This window comes from Polypterus senegalus, chromosome 1 (assembly GCF_016835505.1).
Source record: "Polypterus senegalus isolate Bchr_013 chromosome 1, ASM1683550v1, whole genome shotgun sequence".
Taxonomy (NCBI): domain Eukaryota; kingdom Metazoa; phylum Chordata; class Cladistia; order Polypteriformes; family Polypteridae; genus Polypterus; species Polypterus senegalus.
In genome coordinates, this window is record NC_053154.1 from 334,732,185 (window position 1) to 334,749,959 (window position 17,775).

Below are 17,775 nucleotides of genomic sequence, written 5' to 3' on the forward strand. Positions count from 1 at the left end.
AAGAATCCCCCCCCCTTTGAAATATTCCCTTTTTTTACTTTACTTCATCAATGCCACCTCTAACATCCAAGTGAAAGATATCACAGCTACAGTTCAGAAAAATGATAAAAAATCCAAAACAAGACCTCCTGAGATTAATAAAGGATCAGCCCCCCCATGTCAATGTCATTTTGTTGACCCCCCTTTTCCTTTAATGACAGCCTTGAGTCTGTGGTGATTCTTCTCTCTCAGCTTTGCCCATCTAGATTGAGCCCACTCAATATTTGTCCCCCCATTCTTCTTTACAGTTCAGCTGTTCAAGTTCGGTCACATCGGCTGGTGAGTGTTGGTGGTCTGCTATCTCAGATCTTTCCACAGATTTTCAGTGTGATTTAGGTCTGGGCTCTGATTGGCCACACCAGGACATTCACTTTTTTCTCCTTCAGGGGTAGCAGGTTTTCCTCAAGAATTTGACGGTATTTTGGCCCATCCATTTGTCCATCTACCCTAACGAGATCCCCAGACCCCCCACAACAGGATGCTGCCCCCTCCATGCTTTCCTGTAGGTATGGTGTGTTGTGGATGGTGAGCTGCATTGGTGTACCGTTTGGTTTTGAGGCCAAATAGTCTGATTTTACTCTCATCTGACCATAAGACCTTTTCCCACTTGGCATCAGAATCTTCAAGGTGCATTCTGGCAAAGCTCAAACGTGGCCTTTCTTGAGAAGTGCGACCCTCCCGAACAAACCACAATTGTGGAGTGCTTGTGAAATTGTTGTCACCTGCACACCATTAATGACCACTCTGTGCCATAAAATCCTGTAACTCCTTCAAAGTGGCCATTGGCCTCTTGGTCGCCTCTCTTACTAGTTTTCCTCCTTGCTCTTCCATCCAGTTTGGAGGATCCAGGGAGGGTCCTCGTAGTACCAAACACTTCTTTATGATGGACTTTACTGGGCTCCTTGGGATTGATAAAACCTTTGAGATGTTTTTGTCTCCATCTCCTGCCTGATGTCTGTCCACAAGTCTCTCCCTGTGATCTTCTCTAAGTGTCTTGCCACCCGTAGTCTGTTGTTTGCTGTCAGTTGCTCTACCAAGGAGGGAATGAATGGACCAGGAACAGCTTCACTAATCCCACTCATTACAACTGAGCACAGGTGGGGGGCACTGCCACCTGATTGAGTTGGGGGTCCTTAATTAGTCTCAGGATTTCTTGTTTTTGATTTTCTAAAATTCTTCTGAACTGTAGCTGTGATATCTTTCACTTGGATGTTAGAGGTAGCATTGAGTAAGTAAAGCTGGAAAAAATATTGGTTTGTGTTTTCATTTAAGGCTGTAAAGCAAAAAAAGGGGATATTTCAAAGGGGGGGATTCTTTTCTATACCCACTGTATAACTGTTCTGGGTGGGGGGCGAGTTAAATGACATGGTCAGTGTCACACAGTCAGGTGACTGCCACCTTGTGGTTTAAAGTCCGGGGTCTTAGCTACTGCATCACTTCGGTTTGGCCCAGCATGTCTGTAGTGGCAGCATTTCTGCTTCTCCGCCATCAGCGCAGCACCTTCTCCACTTTCTCATATACTGTGGGGTCACTTTTTTTTTTTTTTATTTGTTCTTTATTTCACCTTATACAATTTCTTGTATTAGGAATTTGTTAGTTTTCACATATCCCTTGGGGTCAGAGTGCAGGGTCAGCCATAGTACAGTGAGCGCCCCTGGAGCAATTGAGGATTAAGGGCCTTGCTCAAGGGCCCAGCAGAGTAGGATCTCCTTTGGCAGTGACGGGGATTCAAACCAGCAACCTTCGGGATACCAGCGCAGATCTTTAGCCTCAGAGCCACCACTCCGCCGTGCAACTTCTTGATAAAGAAGATATCACCGTCCCCCGTGTCACAATATCACCCACCATACAACATCAAATGTCATTAAACTTTCTTAACATACTTTGTGGGAGCAAACTCCGGGTGAGGCCTCTTCCCATTGCTGCGCTCCCAACGTGAAGTTTCAAGCTGCGGAAGTGCCGAAGCTCCTGAACTCCTGCGAAGCTGTGGAGTCGGTAAGCTGTGTCGGCTGTTCATTCCCTGTGAACACAAATGGCGGCAGTGTTAGCAAAGGGCAAAAATGGAGGGACGAAAGACGAAAGAGAGAGATAGAGAGAGAGCACCTTGTAAAGTTTCCGTTCTCCCCTCTCTGAAGGGTCATCCACTTCCGTGCAGGGGTAGAATCCCGGGAAGGGCGTAAATGGATTAACTCGTGGCCGACAGGAGCCAGAGAACGTGCCCATCAGGCTGCTGATGCTGCGCAGAGAGGAGATGACTTGCGGTGGTAAGGAGGCGTCCACCATGAGGTCGGACACCAGATTGCGAGCTTCATTGATAACCGAGAGGTCCACTCCATTGCCAACTGCAGCACCCTAGAAAAAAAGAAAAGAAGAAAAGGCAGGCTAGTGAGTTTGGGAATATGGGCAGCAGGGGACATACATCTCCTTATGGGGTCTTGGCACAGAGCTCGGCACACACTCATCAGCAGGAGGCTTTCTGTATCGTCCGGGTGAGATGTAACTGAATTCTAGGAATAGCCACCAATGAAACACACTCCTCCACCGTGTGGAAAGCCTTCCCAGAAGAGATGAAGCTGTTCGAGCTGAAAAGGGTGGGCCGACTCCATATTAAGAATGGGACGTCATTAGAGTTCTTATGTGTGTAAAGGAAGGCGTCCCAATACATTTGGCAACAGAGTGTAAATAAAATGCATTATTATTTTTATTATTACTACCATTGGGTTCTTCGTCATGTTCCTGACAAAAGCCCTTCTTGCCCAGATGGTCATCTCCAGGAAGAGTCCTGGTGGTCCCAAACCTCTTCCATTTCACAGCTCGTGTAGCCACAGTGCTCCAGTGAACACTCCCAGGAGTCCCAATACTTTTGGCAATACAGGGTGCAGTGTGGATGGAACATTAGGAAGAAGGTGTCAGGAGTGTCGCGTGATTGAAGACTTAAGGTGAAGGTTAAAGGTCAGGTTTTTAGGACAATGGTTAAAACCAGCGATGATTTATGGACTTGAGACACGGACAGTAAAGGGAGATCAGGAGTAGGTATGATTGATAGATAGATAGATAGATAGACAGACAGACAGACATACATGTCCATATCTAATTATGCAGATCCAGATTGTCTGGATGACTTTGATTTACTGCGAGGATGATTCCAGTTCGGCGCGAAGACGATTCTTCATGTCGTCAGTTCACACACTTCTCGCTGGTCCGGGATTTTTCGGGTGATTTTCTATGCAATAAACTTAATAAGTTATAGCGTAATGAAAATTGCATAATTAGATCTGGACCACCCAATACTAACCTACAAAAATCTGCAAAAGTTTTACCTTTTCAAATACAACACGGAACAACTGCAAAGTCGCTTGTCTCTTTGATTATCTGGAAATGTAAAGGCGGAGGCGGGTTTCTCTGCATTTGTATCGCGCCAACGTTTTTTTTTTGAGCCTTTCGAATTTCACTGCTTTCATAATCTCTAACCTGCTGTGCATGCGTATAGTGGCAACGTTTTTGAACGTCTTTATGAAGGTCTACTTTGTCTTTTAATTCTGAGCCCGATTGGACCTGCTTTTTTTTTTTCAATTCCACTTGTTCCGGGCTGATTATTACTTTCCTTATTGTCTGTATTTGCACCTCGATTATTCATTTTCTTTTTTGCATTTTTTTTCTCGCCAGCTCTTTTCAGTGTCTTTTCTCCGCGCTGCTCTTTCTTCTTCATTTAGTCGTCGACGTTTCATTTATTTATAACGTACTGTCCTTATACGCTTTATATGAGTTGAGAGCCCTGGATCTGTGTGTGCTCAAAGCATTTACACGAGTGATGGTTTTTCTCTTCGTGGTGTTATTTGATATTGCTTGTAAGTAGGGCGTGTCTTGCAAGAATCTCATGTTCTACGTCCCTGCGAGACGTTTCTGGGTCAATCTCTTGGCACAGAGTCTCGTGTTTAAGGTTCCCGCGAGACGCTCCGTGGCCCTTCTCTTTCGTCTCGCGATCTCTTAAGCGTCTTAACGTGAAGATCACGTCTCGTCTCCTAGTCATTGCCTCCCACAGGATTTTTTTTTTAAATATACAATAGAGAGATAATCGCGGCTTAAAGAGGGGGCGTGGTTAGGGCTGTCAAGACGTCCCGTATACACGGGACATGTCCCATATTTGATAATTTTGTCCTCTGTCCCATACTGATCTTTCAGGGACACCCAAATGTCCCATATTTAGTTTATTTTCAAATTTCGTAATTAAAATATATTTTTACTACCTTCTTATGGTACTTAGTTGTAACTTTATAAGTAATTAAACTTTCTTTTCTCAGATTCTCTTGATGAACATAACCCAAATGTAACGAGGTGTTTGCTGCCCCTTTGTAACTTGTTCAGTTGCTCTGGTTAGGCTGAGGATGGCGACACTCGTACTGTTTTGTTCTCCGGCCGCGCTGCTGTGCAGTTCTGTATCAGCATTGCAATGTACAGTGACTGTCAACAAAGGGTGTTGTTACTACGTGCCATGGCCGACTTTTTGTTTTGTTTTTTTTAACTTAAAAACTAATCCATCCATCCCAAATGCCAAAATGTAAGTGTAAATTTCGTGATGAATATTCCAGCGAATGGACATTTATCAAACAAGGCAGTTTTGAAGCAAACTGTGGTGTATCTAATCACTTTCTGTATTGAACATGGCGGGAAGTGCCTGCATTAAATAATAATGATATTTCTCTGTTGTCTCTGTATTATAAAAAAAAAAATCCTGGAGAGAAACAGGAGGGCGACAAGACGTGATCTTCACGTTAAGATCACGGAAGACACCTAAAAGAGACAGCGAAACTAAAGAGATTGGCCACGGAGCGTCTAGCGGGGACCTTAAACCTTGAGACTTTGTGCCAATTCACCCAGGACCGTCTCGCGGGGGCGTAGAACATGAGATTCCTGCAAGACACGCCCAACTTACAACCAAATAAGAGCACGGGCAGCCAGACACACACTCAGTCATGTTTTGGCTTTGAGCACACGCAGCTGCAGGGCTCTCAGTGCAAATAAAGTGTAGAAGGACAATACGTTATAAATGAAACGTAGCTAATAAGCGAAGGAGAAAGCAGTGCGGAGAAAAGAGACTCAAAAGCATTGGAGAGACAAAAAAGAAAAAGAGTAATCGAGGTGCAAATTCAGAAAATAAGGAAAGTAATCATCAGCCTGGAACAAGTGGAATTGAAAAACAAAAAAGCAGGCCCAATCCGGACGTTGGCGCTCTACACATGCAGAGCAGGTTAAAGATTATGAAAGCAGTGGAATTGGAAAGGCTAAAAAAAAAAAAGAAAAAGTTGGTGCGATACACATGTGGAGAAACTTAAAGAATACAAAAGCAGAAAATTAGAAAGTAAAGACTGCAGGAGCGCAAACTAATGGAAATTACTCAAAAAAGGGAAACTAATCACCACGGACCAGGTGTCATTGAAACAAAAGCAGGATAAAGCGAGGTCAGAAATAAAAGACAGAGTAGAAAACAAAGTAAAACGTCATGAAGAGTTTAAAAAACATGGGGGCCAAACACATGCAGGGCAGGTTAGAGAAAATGAAAACTGGAATTCAAGACTCAAAAAAAAAACGTAGGCACGAAACACATGCAGAGCAAGATATAGAACATGAAAGCAGAAAAAAACGACCGTGTCAAAACAAAGAAAGAAAAGATCGCATTAGCGCAAAGAAAGAGAAATAACGAAAAGGCGAATAGAGATCAAATATATGGACACAGGCGATACATCAGAAGTTTGTAAGGCTTTGAAGTTTAAGTCAAGAGAATTTCAAAAACCGAGTTTACCTCACATGCATTTATTGGTTACTTTGCAAAAAAAAAATGATTAACTGCTGATGATGAAGATCGTTTTGTCTGTGCTGAAATTCCAAATAGAGACACCTGTCCTGAATTAGGGTCCAAAGTCATTGAACACACGTCTCACGGACCTCATTAAAAAGATTCAGCACATTGGGACTCCCAAGTTTCCAAAAATTGTTTTTACAGAAGTTCTGACATAAAAGTGAAACTAAGGAAAAAAAAAAATCTTAAAAGTGTGTATCTGGAAAAACCAACACGGGGGTTGGTGAGCGAAGAGAGCAGGGGGCGAATTTTACAGAATTTTTTTTAGTTTGTATTAAAGAATTTTCAAATGATTTTACTTTTGTTTTCCTCATAGTCCATTAGGTTTGGCAGGTCGAGTGGCACTAAGAAAGCCACTGCTAAAACGGTCCAAGGTTTGACAATCCCCCCCGTGTTTCCACTTTTCATGGAAGTTGACACAGTTTAACACCTCGATGCACTCTGAGATTAAGGCACAGAGAGTGACACCGGGGCCACTGTTAGGCTGTGGTTCTGCGAGGTGCCCATCATGCAAGCTGTCCACTCTCACAAAGTCGTCTTCGGATTCTGTTGAGGCTTTGGGTCTGTTCCTTTCAGTTTCCATGTTTCTCTTGATGGTAAATGGCCTGTATTTGATATAGCGCCTAACTAGAGTTCAAGAACCCCCCTAGGCGCTTTACAACACAACAGTCATTCACCCATTCACACACACATTCATACGCTGGTGATGATAAGCTACTATGTAGCCACAGCTGCCCTGGGGCACACTGACAGAAGTGAGGCTGCCGAACACTGGCGCCACCAATCCTTCCGACCAACCACCAGCAGGCAAGGTAGGTTAAGTGTCTTGCCCAAGGACACAACAGCTGCATTCTCATGCCGGGAGCCAGGATCGAACCTGCGACCCTCCGATTGCTGGACCACCCGCTCTACCGACTGAGCTACTGCTGCCCCTACAATGGTCTGGTAAAATGTATTTCAACTGAAATATTAATTAAAAACTGGAAAAAAGGGTGTTCTAAAACTCTGCACTGATAGGGTATGGAAGTATAGAAATACAAGCAACATGGACATAAACCTGCATACATCCGTAAATATCTGTATAAGATGCAAACACACTTTAATTACACAGAACCAATCTGTATGCCACCATACCCCCCCACGGCCCATCCCTAAACACCCCCCCCCACACACAAAAGCATGCACAAAGACACAAGCCAGTCAGGGTCCACCCTCCTTCAGTTCTCTTATTTTATTAAATCGGGGTCTAAATGACAATTGTGTTGTCACCGTCACTAACATTTAGAAATTGGGAAATCTGAACTCGGGTGACAAAATAACAGAACGGATTTCAATATGTTTAATTTTTATTTACTTATTTCTTTCTTTCAAAAAGTAAGCAAACACTCGGAAACCACATGGGAATAAATAAGTGCACCCTTCTAACATCTATATATATATAATTCACTAAGGCAAGACAACCATGGAAAGCAGCGTGGATTCACTAAGCCGCCGACAAGTGAGACACCTATGGCGCACACAGGAAGGAGCCACGCCCACCAACTCCAAGACCATTGGATACGACGACAACTCGCAATGCCACGCCCACCAACTCGGACGCGACGACACAGAAAAAATGGCGTCATTTATATTCGTCTGTCGTAGAGGCCACATGCAGTGCAGGTCAGGTTAATGTCATGTGCACTGACTGTTCATAGAGGCAAGTTTCTCGCGGAGGTGAGTCGCCATATGCAGCGTGTGAAACGGTTTGCGAGGGGTATCCCATGGGATCCTTAAAACAATCCTTTACAACTGAGGACGAAGCACAATGAAGTAAGCAGTCTTTAAAAACCGACTTTTCGATTACGATGCACGACTGCGTGCACCATAGCAAACTGTTTTACACGCTACATACAGCAATTCGCTTCCGCGACAAACATGCGTCTTCTTAGATGCTCCTGCAGGAACACGGAAGACGTTTCCCTGCCCACCAACGCTCCTTTTTCACCGGCTGGCGTCTACCCTCGCTCTCTAGGCATTCACACTGCCTGCCCATTTGCCCGGATGCAAAAACTCACCGACCACCCAGTTAGTCCCTTTCGTCTGTGGTAAGAGTCCGCATGCACGTCTGAGCCATGTGGCGTTTGTTATGCCGCGGGTTCACTATTGTGTTGTGTTTTGCTCTCTCCAGAGTTCCATCTTTTCATTCGCTTACTGTTGTATTCTCAAACCAACCCGTTTTAGACATCCGTGTCTTTCCAGAAGTGTTTAGCATTCAATAAATAATTATGCATGACATTGAGCGTGGGTAAGCCGTTGAACCCCAAACCGTGGAATTCCCACTAAGTGCGACTCATACGCTCCACTGGTTGCGTCCCAACCCTTTGTGCACACCTCGCTACTACTGTGGTCGAGTGTCTTGGTGGATTATAAATAGAAAAGCAGCCAACGACTCGAGTGACGAGTTGGAGGTGGGCACCTGAGCGGGCAGTGCATACTGAACGAGAAATCAGCAGACTAGCATGACGGACGGAGCCGAGTGGACGTCATTCTCCTTTCCTCCCGTTCCACCCTCCGCGCCGTGCACCCCCATCCCTCCATCTGGCAGGACGGTGCGCCAGTTTTCAGTCACTTCAGACGATTGTGTGTTGGTTCGTTCCGTGCATTGTTACAATGTTGCTTTTCTTGCTGATTTATTACATTACCGATTTTTCAAATGTTGATTTTCTCCCTGTGCTTAAAAATCATTAAAAAACCGGCCAGATTATGCGGCGTATGGTACGCCGCGGGTTGGCTAGTCCACAATAATTCACAGAGAATTTAGCAGCCACGTGTTTCTCATCACACACACGCCACAGTCACCAAGCCTTGCGATGACAAGCAGGACCTCAGGGACCTTCTCGACTCGACACGATGTTATTTTGGAGAATCCGGTGGAATAGGAATGACAGGCATGTTGTGCTGAATGGCCTGTTCTCATCACAACTGGTCAAATTTTCATTTTCAAATACTAATAATAATGAATTAATTACGCTCACAGAGCTCCTTTCTTGCTACTCAAAGCACTTTACAGTACATAGACAGGCCACCACCTCCACCAATGTGTGGCACTCACCCAGACGATGCAGCACCAGCCATTACTGCACCAATACGCTCAGCACACGTTAGCGATCAGGTGATGAAGGGGTGAGAGACAGTTAGCCAATGAGAGACCAGGGATGACTTTGGTGCCAAATTTCCAAGAAGTGACCACCTCTACAAAGCGTTTGGCTGGTTTGGTATTCTGGAGCACTCTGGGTTGTGTTCACCTTATGCCAAAGAGTAAAGGACGTTAGCCGTGACCTCAGAGAAGTGGCTGTTGCTGCCCATGAATCCTGGAAGGTTTAGCAGGCCACTTCCAAACAATCTGCCATTCACCATTCTACGGTGAGGAAGGTCGTTACCAAATGGAGGGCCAAATCTTCCCAGCAGTGGATGTTCCTGCAAATGAAGCCCGACGTCAATCTGTCAAACGCTCCAAGGAATCGTGGAAAACCCAACGTCGACATCATGTGACCTACAGACCTTGGTGGGCCTGCTAAATGTCCAAATGTTCACGACAGTACAATTAGAAAAAGAATGAACAAGTACAGTAGGAACCCCCGTTAGCCGCAATTTTCTGTTGCCTAGAAAATCTGAAATGGACGATTCCAGAAAGGAATGATGGCCACATTGCGTCTGCGTACATCAAGTACGCTGTAAACAAGCCTTCATCCGCATTCGTCGCTGCTGTAATGGGCTGGCGTCCCTGATGGGATTGGACCCCACTCCCTCAAGAGGCCAACACAATGGAGAGATCAGTTGGGGCTCCGTGTCATGGCTGTATGGCTCCACTGACCCACTAGATAGGTAGCAATCCCTGGGCTCTGGGACACATTCATACACTCGCAGGGCATGCTGGGAGCTGTAGTCCAGTGGAGTAGTCCTATCAGGATCTGCAGGGTGCCTGCGACCAGAGGGTGCTGTAGGGAGTTACACCCCCTACTTTATGGGACTTCCTTACGACCCGGAAGTGCTTTCAACCAACAATACTCCTGGAAGTACTCCTAGGTCTTCAACAAAAGGGACCACCACTCTAAACACTGCCATATCCAGGGGAGTCGAAGCTGGGAGAGAAGAGGGGCAACACTGGTCTGGAGAAGAGAAAGAAGATGAAACGGAGAGACACACACTGCTGTACTGAGGCATTCTGTTAAATAAAACTTTGTGTTTTGGACCAGGGACTGTGTTAGTGTATTCGTGTCTCGGGTCTGGGGCTCTGTGGCGCCCCCTATTGATCACACCATGTGATCAGCAAGTTCATCTGAAATTAACCCTTTTGATTTTGTTTAATAATAGCCCCAAAGTACATGTAGAGAGGCTGGTTCTTCAGGGCCTAAGAGAAGCCGGGGAGTGCTGACCATCAGTGGAAACAACGAAGAACAGAGAAGCTGGCGAGTACCCACAATAGACTAAGATACTCTTTAAAGAAATAAATGTAAACACGTGGAGTGTGTGTGTGTGTACAAGGTGCTTTTCATTACTCCACTGTACCTTGACAGGTAAGCTAAAACGTCAGAATCCGTTCATTCAAGAGACAGAGAACACAAGTACAGGGTGAGCCAAAAAGAAGTACCACCGCATTTCAAACGTTTATTCTACAAAAACACTACAAGATCACATTTATTTCATTACAACACAAGAAAGGGGATACCAAATAGATGTTTGTCACTGTGTTGTCAAAGGGATGTTACCCAAGGACTCTCTGGAGAGACTGAAGTACTGAAGGTCACTGGATATGTCCATGTCTCATAAACAGGGAGCACCAGGACACTAAAGACTTGGACCTTCGTCCTTTTCTTGACGTGTCAGGAGCGCCACACACCCCTTTCCAGTGACCTCATGACCCCCCATGCTCTGCCAATCCATCTACTGACTTCATAGGAAGAGTCACATGAACGTCACTGCTGAGGTAAGTAAACCTCTCGATGTCGAGGTTGACACTCTCTCTGCAGACAGGCACACTGGTGATGGCCGTGCCCAGGAGGTCATCAAAGGCCTGGCTTTTTTGGTTTTTATCAGGACCCTCTCAAGGCCAGACACTTAAACTCCTCACTCAGTCTCCTGATCAGAGCCTCCATGAAGATCACAGCCTCGTCAGCAAAGTCAAGGTCCGTGAATCTTTCTTCACCAACAGATGCCCCACAGCCCCTGCACCCCACGACCCTGCCCAACACCCAGTCCATACAAGCACTGAACAGAGTAGAGCAGAACACACCACTGACGGACCCCAGAATCAACTGGGAAAAACACAGTGGTCCTGCCTCCACTGTGCACAGCACTCACAGTACCAGTGTACAGGCCGGCCATGATCTCCAGCAACCTCAAGGGATCCCGCGAACCCTCAGGATGTCCCACGGGGCAGCTCGATCAACTGAGTCGAACGCTTTACGAAAATCGATAAAGGCTGCAAAGAAACTCTGCAGATATTCGCATTTGCTCTCCATCAGACCCCCCAGTGCCAGGATGCGGTCGATGGTAGACTTCTTAGGTGTAAAACCAGACTGTTCCAGTTGCTGGTAGGTGAGCAAGTGATCACGGATCCTATTGAGGACAACCCTAGCAAGGACCTCACCTGGCACAGAGAGCAGAGTTACCCTTATCCTCCTGTAGCTGTCACAACCCAGGCCATCACCCCCTTCCCTTTCCAGTTAGGGACGACAAGTCCCGTTTTCCAGTCATTTAGGATGATGCCCGTCTCCCAAATGGAAGCAAAGATTGCTTGCAGTGCCAGGAGGGCAGCCTGACCACCAGCCTGGAGGTTAAGCCCCCCGGATACAGCAGATCCATGCAGCCTTCCCTACCCTCAGCTGGTTCACCACCTGTGCCACCTCAGTGAGACTGTGGGGGTCCACAGGCAATTGGAGGGTCAGCCTCAAGAACTGCAGACCAGGAGATGTCAAATGTCCTCACCGGACGATCAGCTTTAAACAGCCCAGGGGGTCACAACTGCAGCGTCATCTGTAAGGACCGCTACATCTGACTGCGACTCTCCGAGGAACAGATTCAGATGTGCTTAGTGCTTCGACTCCTCTGTAAGCAGGACGTGGGTCGCTGGACCACAGATGGGGTGTCACCTGCTCACAGACTCCTCTAACAAACGCCTCCTTATCTGCCATCTGAGCCCTTGCAGCCGTCCCCCTCAGTTCCCAGTACAGACCGGAGTTGCCATCAAGCCGTGTGCTGCGACTCCTCTCTATGATATCCGGGGTGAGCCTCCTTCTGGGAAAACCAGCAAAACCCTCAGCAACCGTCAGGGTCTTGTCACGGAAAAATAATAAATACAAAGAAAAATGTACATAATAAACAAAAGAAACAGTAATACAAATAAATGATACAAAATTAGACAAATAACTCAACTTTGAAATCCAGTCAGGGGGAGCGGGGGAGAAATGCTGGCAGAAACAGAAGTAAAAATATAAAGAAAAAACAAGTAAAAACTGAAAAGTTGAGAGTGCTTCTGCTATGAAACCCTTAAATGAGATGTGGTCCACATGGTTAACTTCAGCAGTCACATGATTAGCTGGTGACAGTCCACCTGTGTGCAATTAAAGTGTGACACGACCCGTCACATGATGCCTGTTAGTATTTGTGATGTGCCATCTGTGGGAATGACAAATGCAATGAATGTGTCTCTGTTATGTAACATTTGGTACTGGATTCATAAAAGCAGTGTTAATGCTTGGGATTTTTTCATCTGTTGGAATAACAAATGTGCTGTATGTGCGTCTGTTATATGATAATTGCATTTGGATTCATAAAAGCGGTGTTAACGTTTGTGATGCACCATCTGTTGGAATTGAAAACGCAAAGCATTTCATTACAACAAATATCTGTGATATGCCACCAGTTGGATTATTAAATGCAGTGCATTTTATCATTACAAACGTGTGCGATGCACCACCTGTTAGAATGACAAATGAAATTCATATGCCTCTGTTATAAGATATTTGGTACGGGATTCATAAAAGCAGAGTTAATACATGTGATTTTTTCATCTGTTGGAATGACAAATGTGCCGTATGTGCCTCTCTTATATGACATTTACATTTGGATTCATGAAAGCGGTGCTGATGTTTGTGATGTGCCAACTGTTGGAACTGAAAACGCAAAGCATTACTACAAATATCTGTGATACACCACCAGTTGGATTAATAAATGCTGTGCATTTTATCACTACAAATATTTGTGATGTACCACCTGTTGGAATGACAAATACAATGACGGTGCCTCTGTTATAAGATATTTGGTACGGGATTCATAAAAGCAGAGTTAATGCTTGTGATTTTCCATCTATTGGAATGAGAAATGTGCTGAATATACCTTTCTTATATGATATTTGCATTTGAATTCATAAAAGCGGTGTTGATGTTTGTGATGCGCCATCTGTTGGAATTGAAAACGCAAATCATTTTATTACTACAAATATCTGTGATACATCATTAGTTGCATTAATAAATGCAGTGTATTTTATCACTACAAATGTCTGTGATGCACCACCTGTTAGAATGACAAATGAAATTCATATGCCTCTGTTATAAGATATTTGGTATGGGATTCATAAAAGCAGTGTTAATGCTTGTGATGCACCACCTGTTAGAATGACAAATGAAATTCATATGCCTCTGTTATAAGATATTTGGTATGGGATTCACAAAAGCAGTGTTAATGTTTGTGATGGACCACCTGTTAGAATGACAAATGCAAAGCACATGTCTCTGTTAGATGCCATTTGGTATGGGATTCGTTAAAAGCAGTGTTTGAGATGTGCCATGCGTTGGAATGATGGAGACACAGGAACTGGATAGACATATAGAGCAGACACTTTTTTTTTTTTTTATTATTTATGCAGCTTTTGTCCCATGAAAATAAAGTTCTATCTACTTAAAGGTGATTCTACATGTAATAATAATAATTTTATTTATATTGCACTTCATATTTTAGAAATCTCAAAGTGCTACAGAGTAAAAATAAAAATAATAAAACAAGAAAATCTATTTATACTATAACAAAATATCTTTCTAAAAAGATGAGTTTTTAGATTCCGTTTAAAAACATCAGTCGACTGTGTGGTAACTCAGTTATTGGGGGCACTTACTTGTTCCCCACATGGTTTCCAAATGTTTTGCTGACTATTTAAAAGAGACAGCAACATACTGAAGTCTGCTCTGCTTTATTTGTCACCTGTGGTGAGACTTCTCAGTTTACAGACGTGAGTGACGTCAACACCATTGTGATTTTGACCCTGACTGATAAAACCACAGAACTGAAGTGGGGTGCACTTTCTTTTTCCCACGACTCTAAAACTGGCAGAACTGGAATATTTAGGGGTAGCAGATGCCATACTTTGGGGACCAAAATCAACCCTAACCACCCCATTCACCTCATGGCGGAGTGGCGATGCCACCTACCTGATACTGCGGCTTGTACCACTGCTTCAGATCCCAGTCCCACAGAATCATCTGCAAAAAGAAAGACAAACGATTAGACAATATGCTCGCCTCACAAACACACACACACACACACAAACATCAGCGTCCCTTTTTGGGACTGCCACCCATCCACAGGGGACTAAGATTAAGCAGCAGATGGCAGGAGAGGTTTTTGTGCCACACCCTGGCCGAGTCTTTCGGACATTCTCCGTCCCCGCCCGCCTGAATGCCCACTCCCTTAAACACAACAGTGACAAGTGCAGTTAAGACTCCTCAGCCCCAAAATCGACCCTGAACACGGGCGTGTCACATGGGAGTGACATGGTGACCAGTCAACAGGGTGGGCCATACGCCAAGCCTAAAGGCGCTATACTGCAGAATGCTCGATCTGAGTACTGCACAACCAACACAGCTGCCTTTCTAACTGAAAGAAAACTAAAGAGGCCTGCCTGAAAAAAAAAAAAAAAAACAGAAAAGAAAAGCAAACGCAAACCACGCAAACCACAGAGCAACGTCAGCGGGTGAATTCTTAGATCGTATCGAGCCAACGTGCGTCAATCGAGGCCGCGCTCCATTTTATCTCTGCAGGCAGCAGCTGACAGAAATATGCGGCCTCAGCGACACGGGCACATTCCTCGGCGGGCCCTCGGCGCACACGTGCACACTCACCGGGTCAGCTGTCACTCTTACAGCGCCCACGCATGCCAGTCGTCGCTCCTCTGGGCTCACACATTCGGTCTCGCAAAGTGTGCTGTCTGGCACGAATCCATCACTCTGCACACTTGTGCACTTCCACAAAGAACTAGCAGGGTGCTGTCAGCCACTCTAAAGAGCATGGCCCTCTGTCTCACACATCTAGTCACTCTTCGTTTCACATGTGTCCACGCTGGCACACGTCAACTACTGTGCACTTACACGCTCACTCTTACACAGCACTACTTGGGTGCTCACTCTCACACACACTCGATCCTTTCTATGCACACCTGTGCACTCTCAAACACTTACAGCACCCGTGCAGGCTCTCTCTCTCTCTCACACACATGTGGTCACTCTTGCACACTCCTGGGCTCACACATGTCCACTCTGGAATGAATTAATGAGAGCAGTCCCACCTCTCTATCACACACACGCCCCGCAGTTGTGCACTCTATAGCACCCGTGCAGGCTCTCTCGCACACTTATGTGATCAGAGGCACTCTCACTCTCACACTTGTTCACTTCCACATACTGGGTGTGCCCTGGAGGCCGTTGATCTTATTCAAATAACTAACATGGCAGACGGAAGGACTGAGTGACTGATCGACTGATGAGGTGCTAAGGGGGCTCATTTTATTCTTGTATTCTTTTACTTAGGTAGCCGGTGTTCCTGTCTTTTTATTTCAAAGCAGTGTGGTTTTCTTTTTTATTAATGGTAAACCTGCAGCAGCCTGTATGATATTCACATATACGACATTCTGTACTTTGCACACAGTAAGATTTTTATTTAGACAAACTCTGAAAATGACTTCTTAGAAAAGCACATCACTACAGAGAGCAAAGAAATCAAAGGCTGCAAGGCAGACGTGCCGATGACAAGGAGGCGGACATGTGGGCCAAAGACGGCCAAGCGAAAGGCGGCGAGGCCAGCGTGTCTCGTGTGTGGCGGCAAGTCGGCTGGATTTAACGCCGGTGACGCCAGCTGCACGGCCTTCTGGGAGCGTTCAGGCGCCCATCCATGGCTTGGTTTGAAACCAAAAGGAGACCAACGTGCACGAGTCGTGAGTGCCAGCCATCTTCACCCATCACTCCTCGAGTTCTGGGACCGAGTTTAACAAGGAAACCACAAAAATAAAAATATTCAGTAATAAAAGCTTAACAAGGGAAAAGCAGATGGAGGGAAAGGAACTACATAACCGATACAAAGAGTGAAAGGCACTATATGACAGAAAGAAAAAAAAACAGCATGAAAGGGACAGGATGACAGATAGAAAAGAAAGTCAGTATATGATATGGATAAGTTTAAGGTGCTACGTAAGAGACAGAAAGAGTGAAAGGCAATACACGATTAAAAGGAAAGAGGCGATGTAACAGAGTTAAAGGCACTATATGAGATAGATAGATAGAGAGATAGATAGATAGATAGATAGATAGATAGATAGGTGAAAGGCACTATATAATAGATAGATAGATAGATATGAAAGGCACTATATAATAGATAGATAGACAGACCAACAGACAGATGTGAAAGGCACTATATGATACAGATAAACAGATAAGGCATAATCTGATAGAGTGAACAGCACTATATGACAGAGAGAAATAGTGAAAGGCATAATATAATATTTTACGTAGAGACAGAAATGTGATCAACAAATAGACAGACATGAAAGGCACTATATGGTGAATAGATAGGTAAGTGTGAAAGGCACTAAAGGACCAATAGATATATGTGACAAGCACTCTATGACAGACAGACAGGAAAGCAGCATATCACGAAAACATAAACGTTAACATTATACAAAGTTATTGTTTGTTATACCTGCATTGTTATCACTCTTTAATTTAATATTGTTTTTTAATAGTATGCTGCTGCTGGAGTATGGGAATTTCCCCTTGGGATTAATAAAGTATTTATCTAAGAGTGAAAGGCACTATATAATAGATAAATAGGAAAGACAATATATAATAGCTTGATAATGTACTACATAATAAAAAGAGTGAGGGGTACTATGGAACAGATAGTGAGAGTGACAGCCATCATAAAACAGAACAGAAAACATCTATTAATGGATAGACAGACAGATACAGTGAAAAGCACTGTATCGTAGATGAATAGATAAGGCACTATATAAGAGACAAAAAATAAAAAATAAAATGTATGATGTAACAGATAGTAAGGGTGAAAGGCAGTAAACAATAGAAAAGAAAACTATTGTGTGATAGAGTAAAAGGCACTGATGAGTATGAAAGGCACTATTTGACAGACAGATAGGAAAGGTGCTCTACAATAAACGTGAAGGTTACCATATACTGTAATACGACAGCGTGAAATCAGTGCTTGTTCAGTTCTGTTTGGTCCTTAGTGACTCCTCTGTGCTTCGGCTTCAGCAGATTAATGTCACGTATACAGGGTGGCTACCTCACACCTTTCTCTGTCTCTTGTCTCTCTTTCACAATAGATAGATAGAAAGAGATAAGCAAAGGCACAATGTGGTCAATAGATAGATGGATATGAAAGGCACTATATAATAGAAAGAAAGAAAGAAAAGGTGCCATGTAATAACTACATAGACAAATGGAGTAAAATCCACTGTATTACAGATAAAAAGTAAGAAAGGCACTATATGATCAACTGAAAGTCTGATACATAGGAAAGGCGCTATATGCTGAATAGACAGTACTGTACAGGAC

The 17,775-nt window shown here is 44.4% G+C and overlaps 1 protein-coding gene across 2 annotated transcripts in view; it reads right to left on the reverse strand.

Annotated features, from left to right (window-relative positions):
• The window catches only part of pde3b (phosphodiesterase 3B), a 151,489-nt gene that overhangs the window by 46,541 nt on the left and 87,173 nt on the right, over positions 1-17,775 (reverse strand). For both annotated transcript variants that reach the window (XM_039738851.1, XM_039738842.1), the window contains exons 2-4: positions 14,365-14,415; positions 2,143-2,391; positions 1,923-2,059 (exon numbers count right to left, since the gene is read on the reverse strand). In XM_039738851.1, coding sequence (XP_039594785.1) covers positions 1,923-2,059; positions 2,143-2,391; positions 14,365-14,415 — 437 coding nt within the window. The remainder of the gene's footprint in view (positions 1-1,922; positions 2,060-2,142; positions 2,392-14,364; positions 14,416-17,775) is intronic.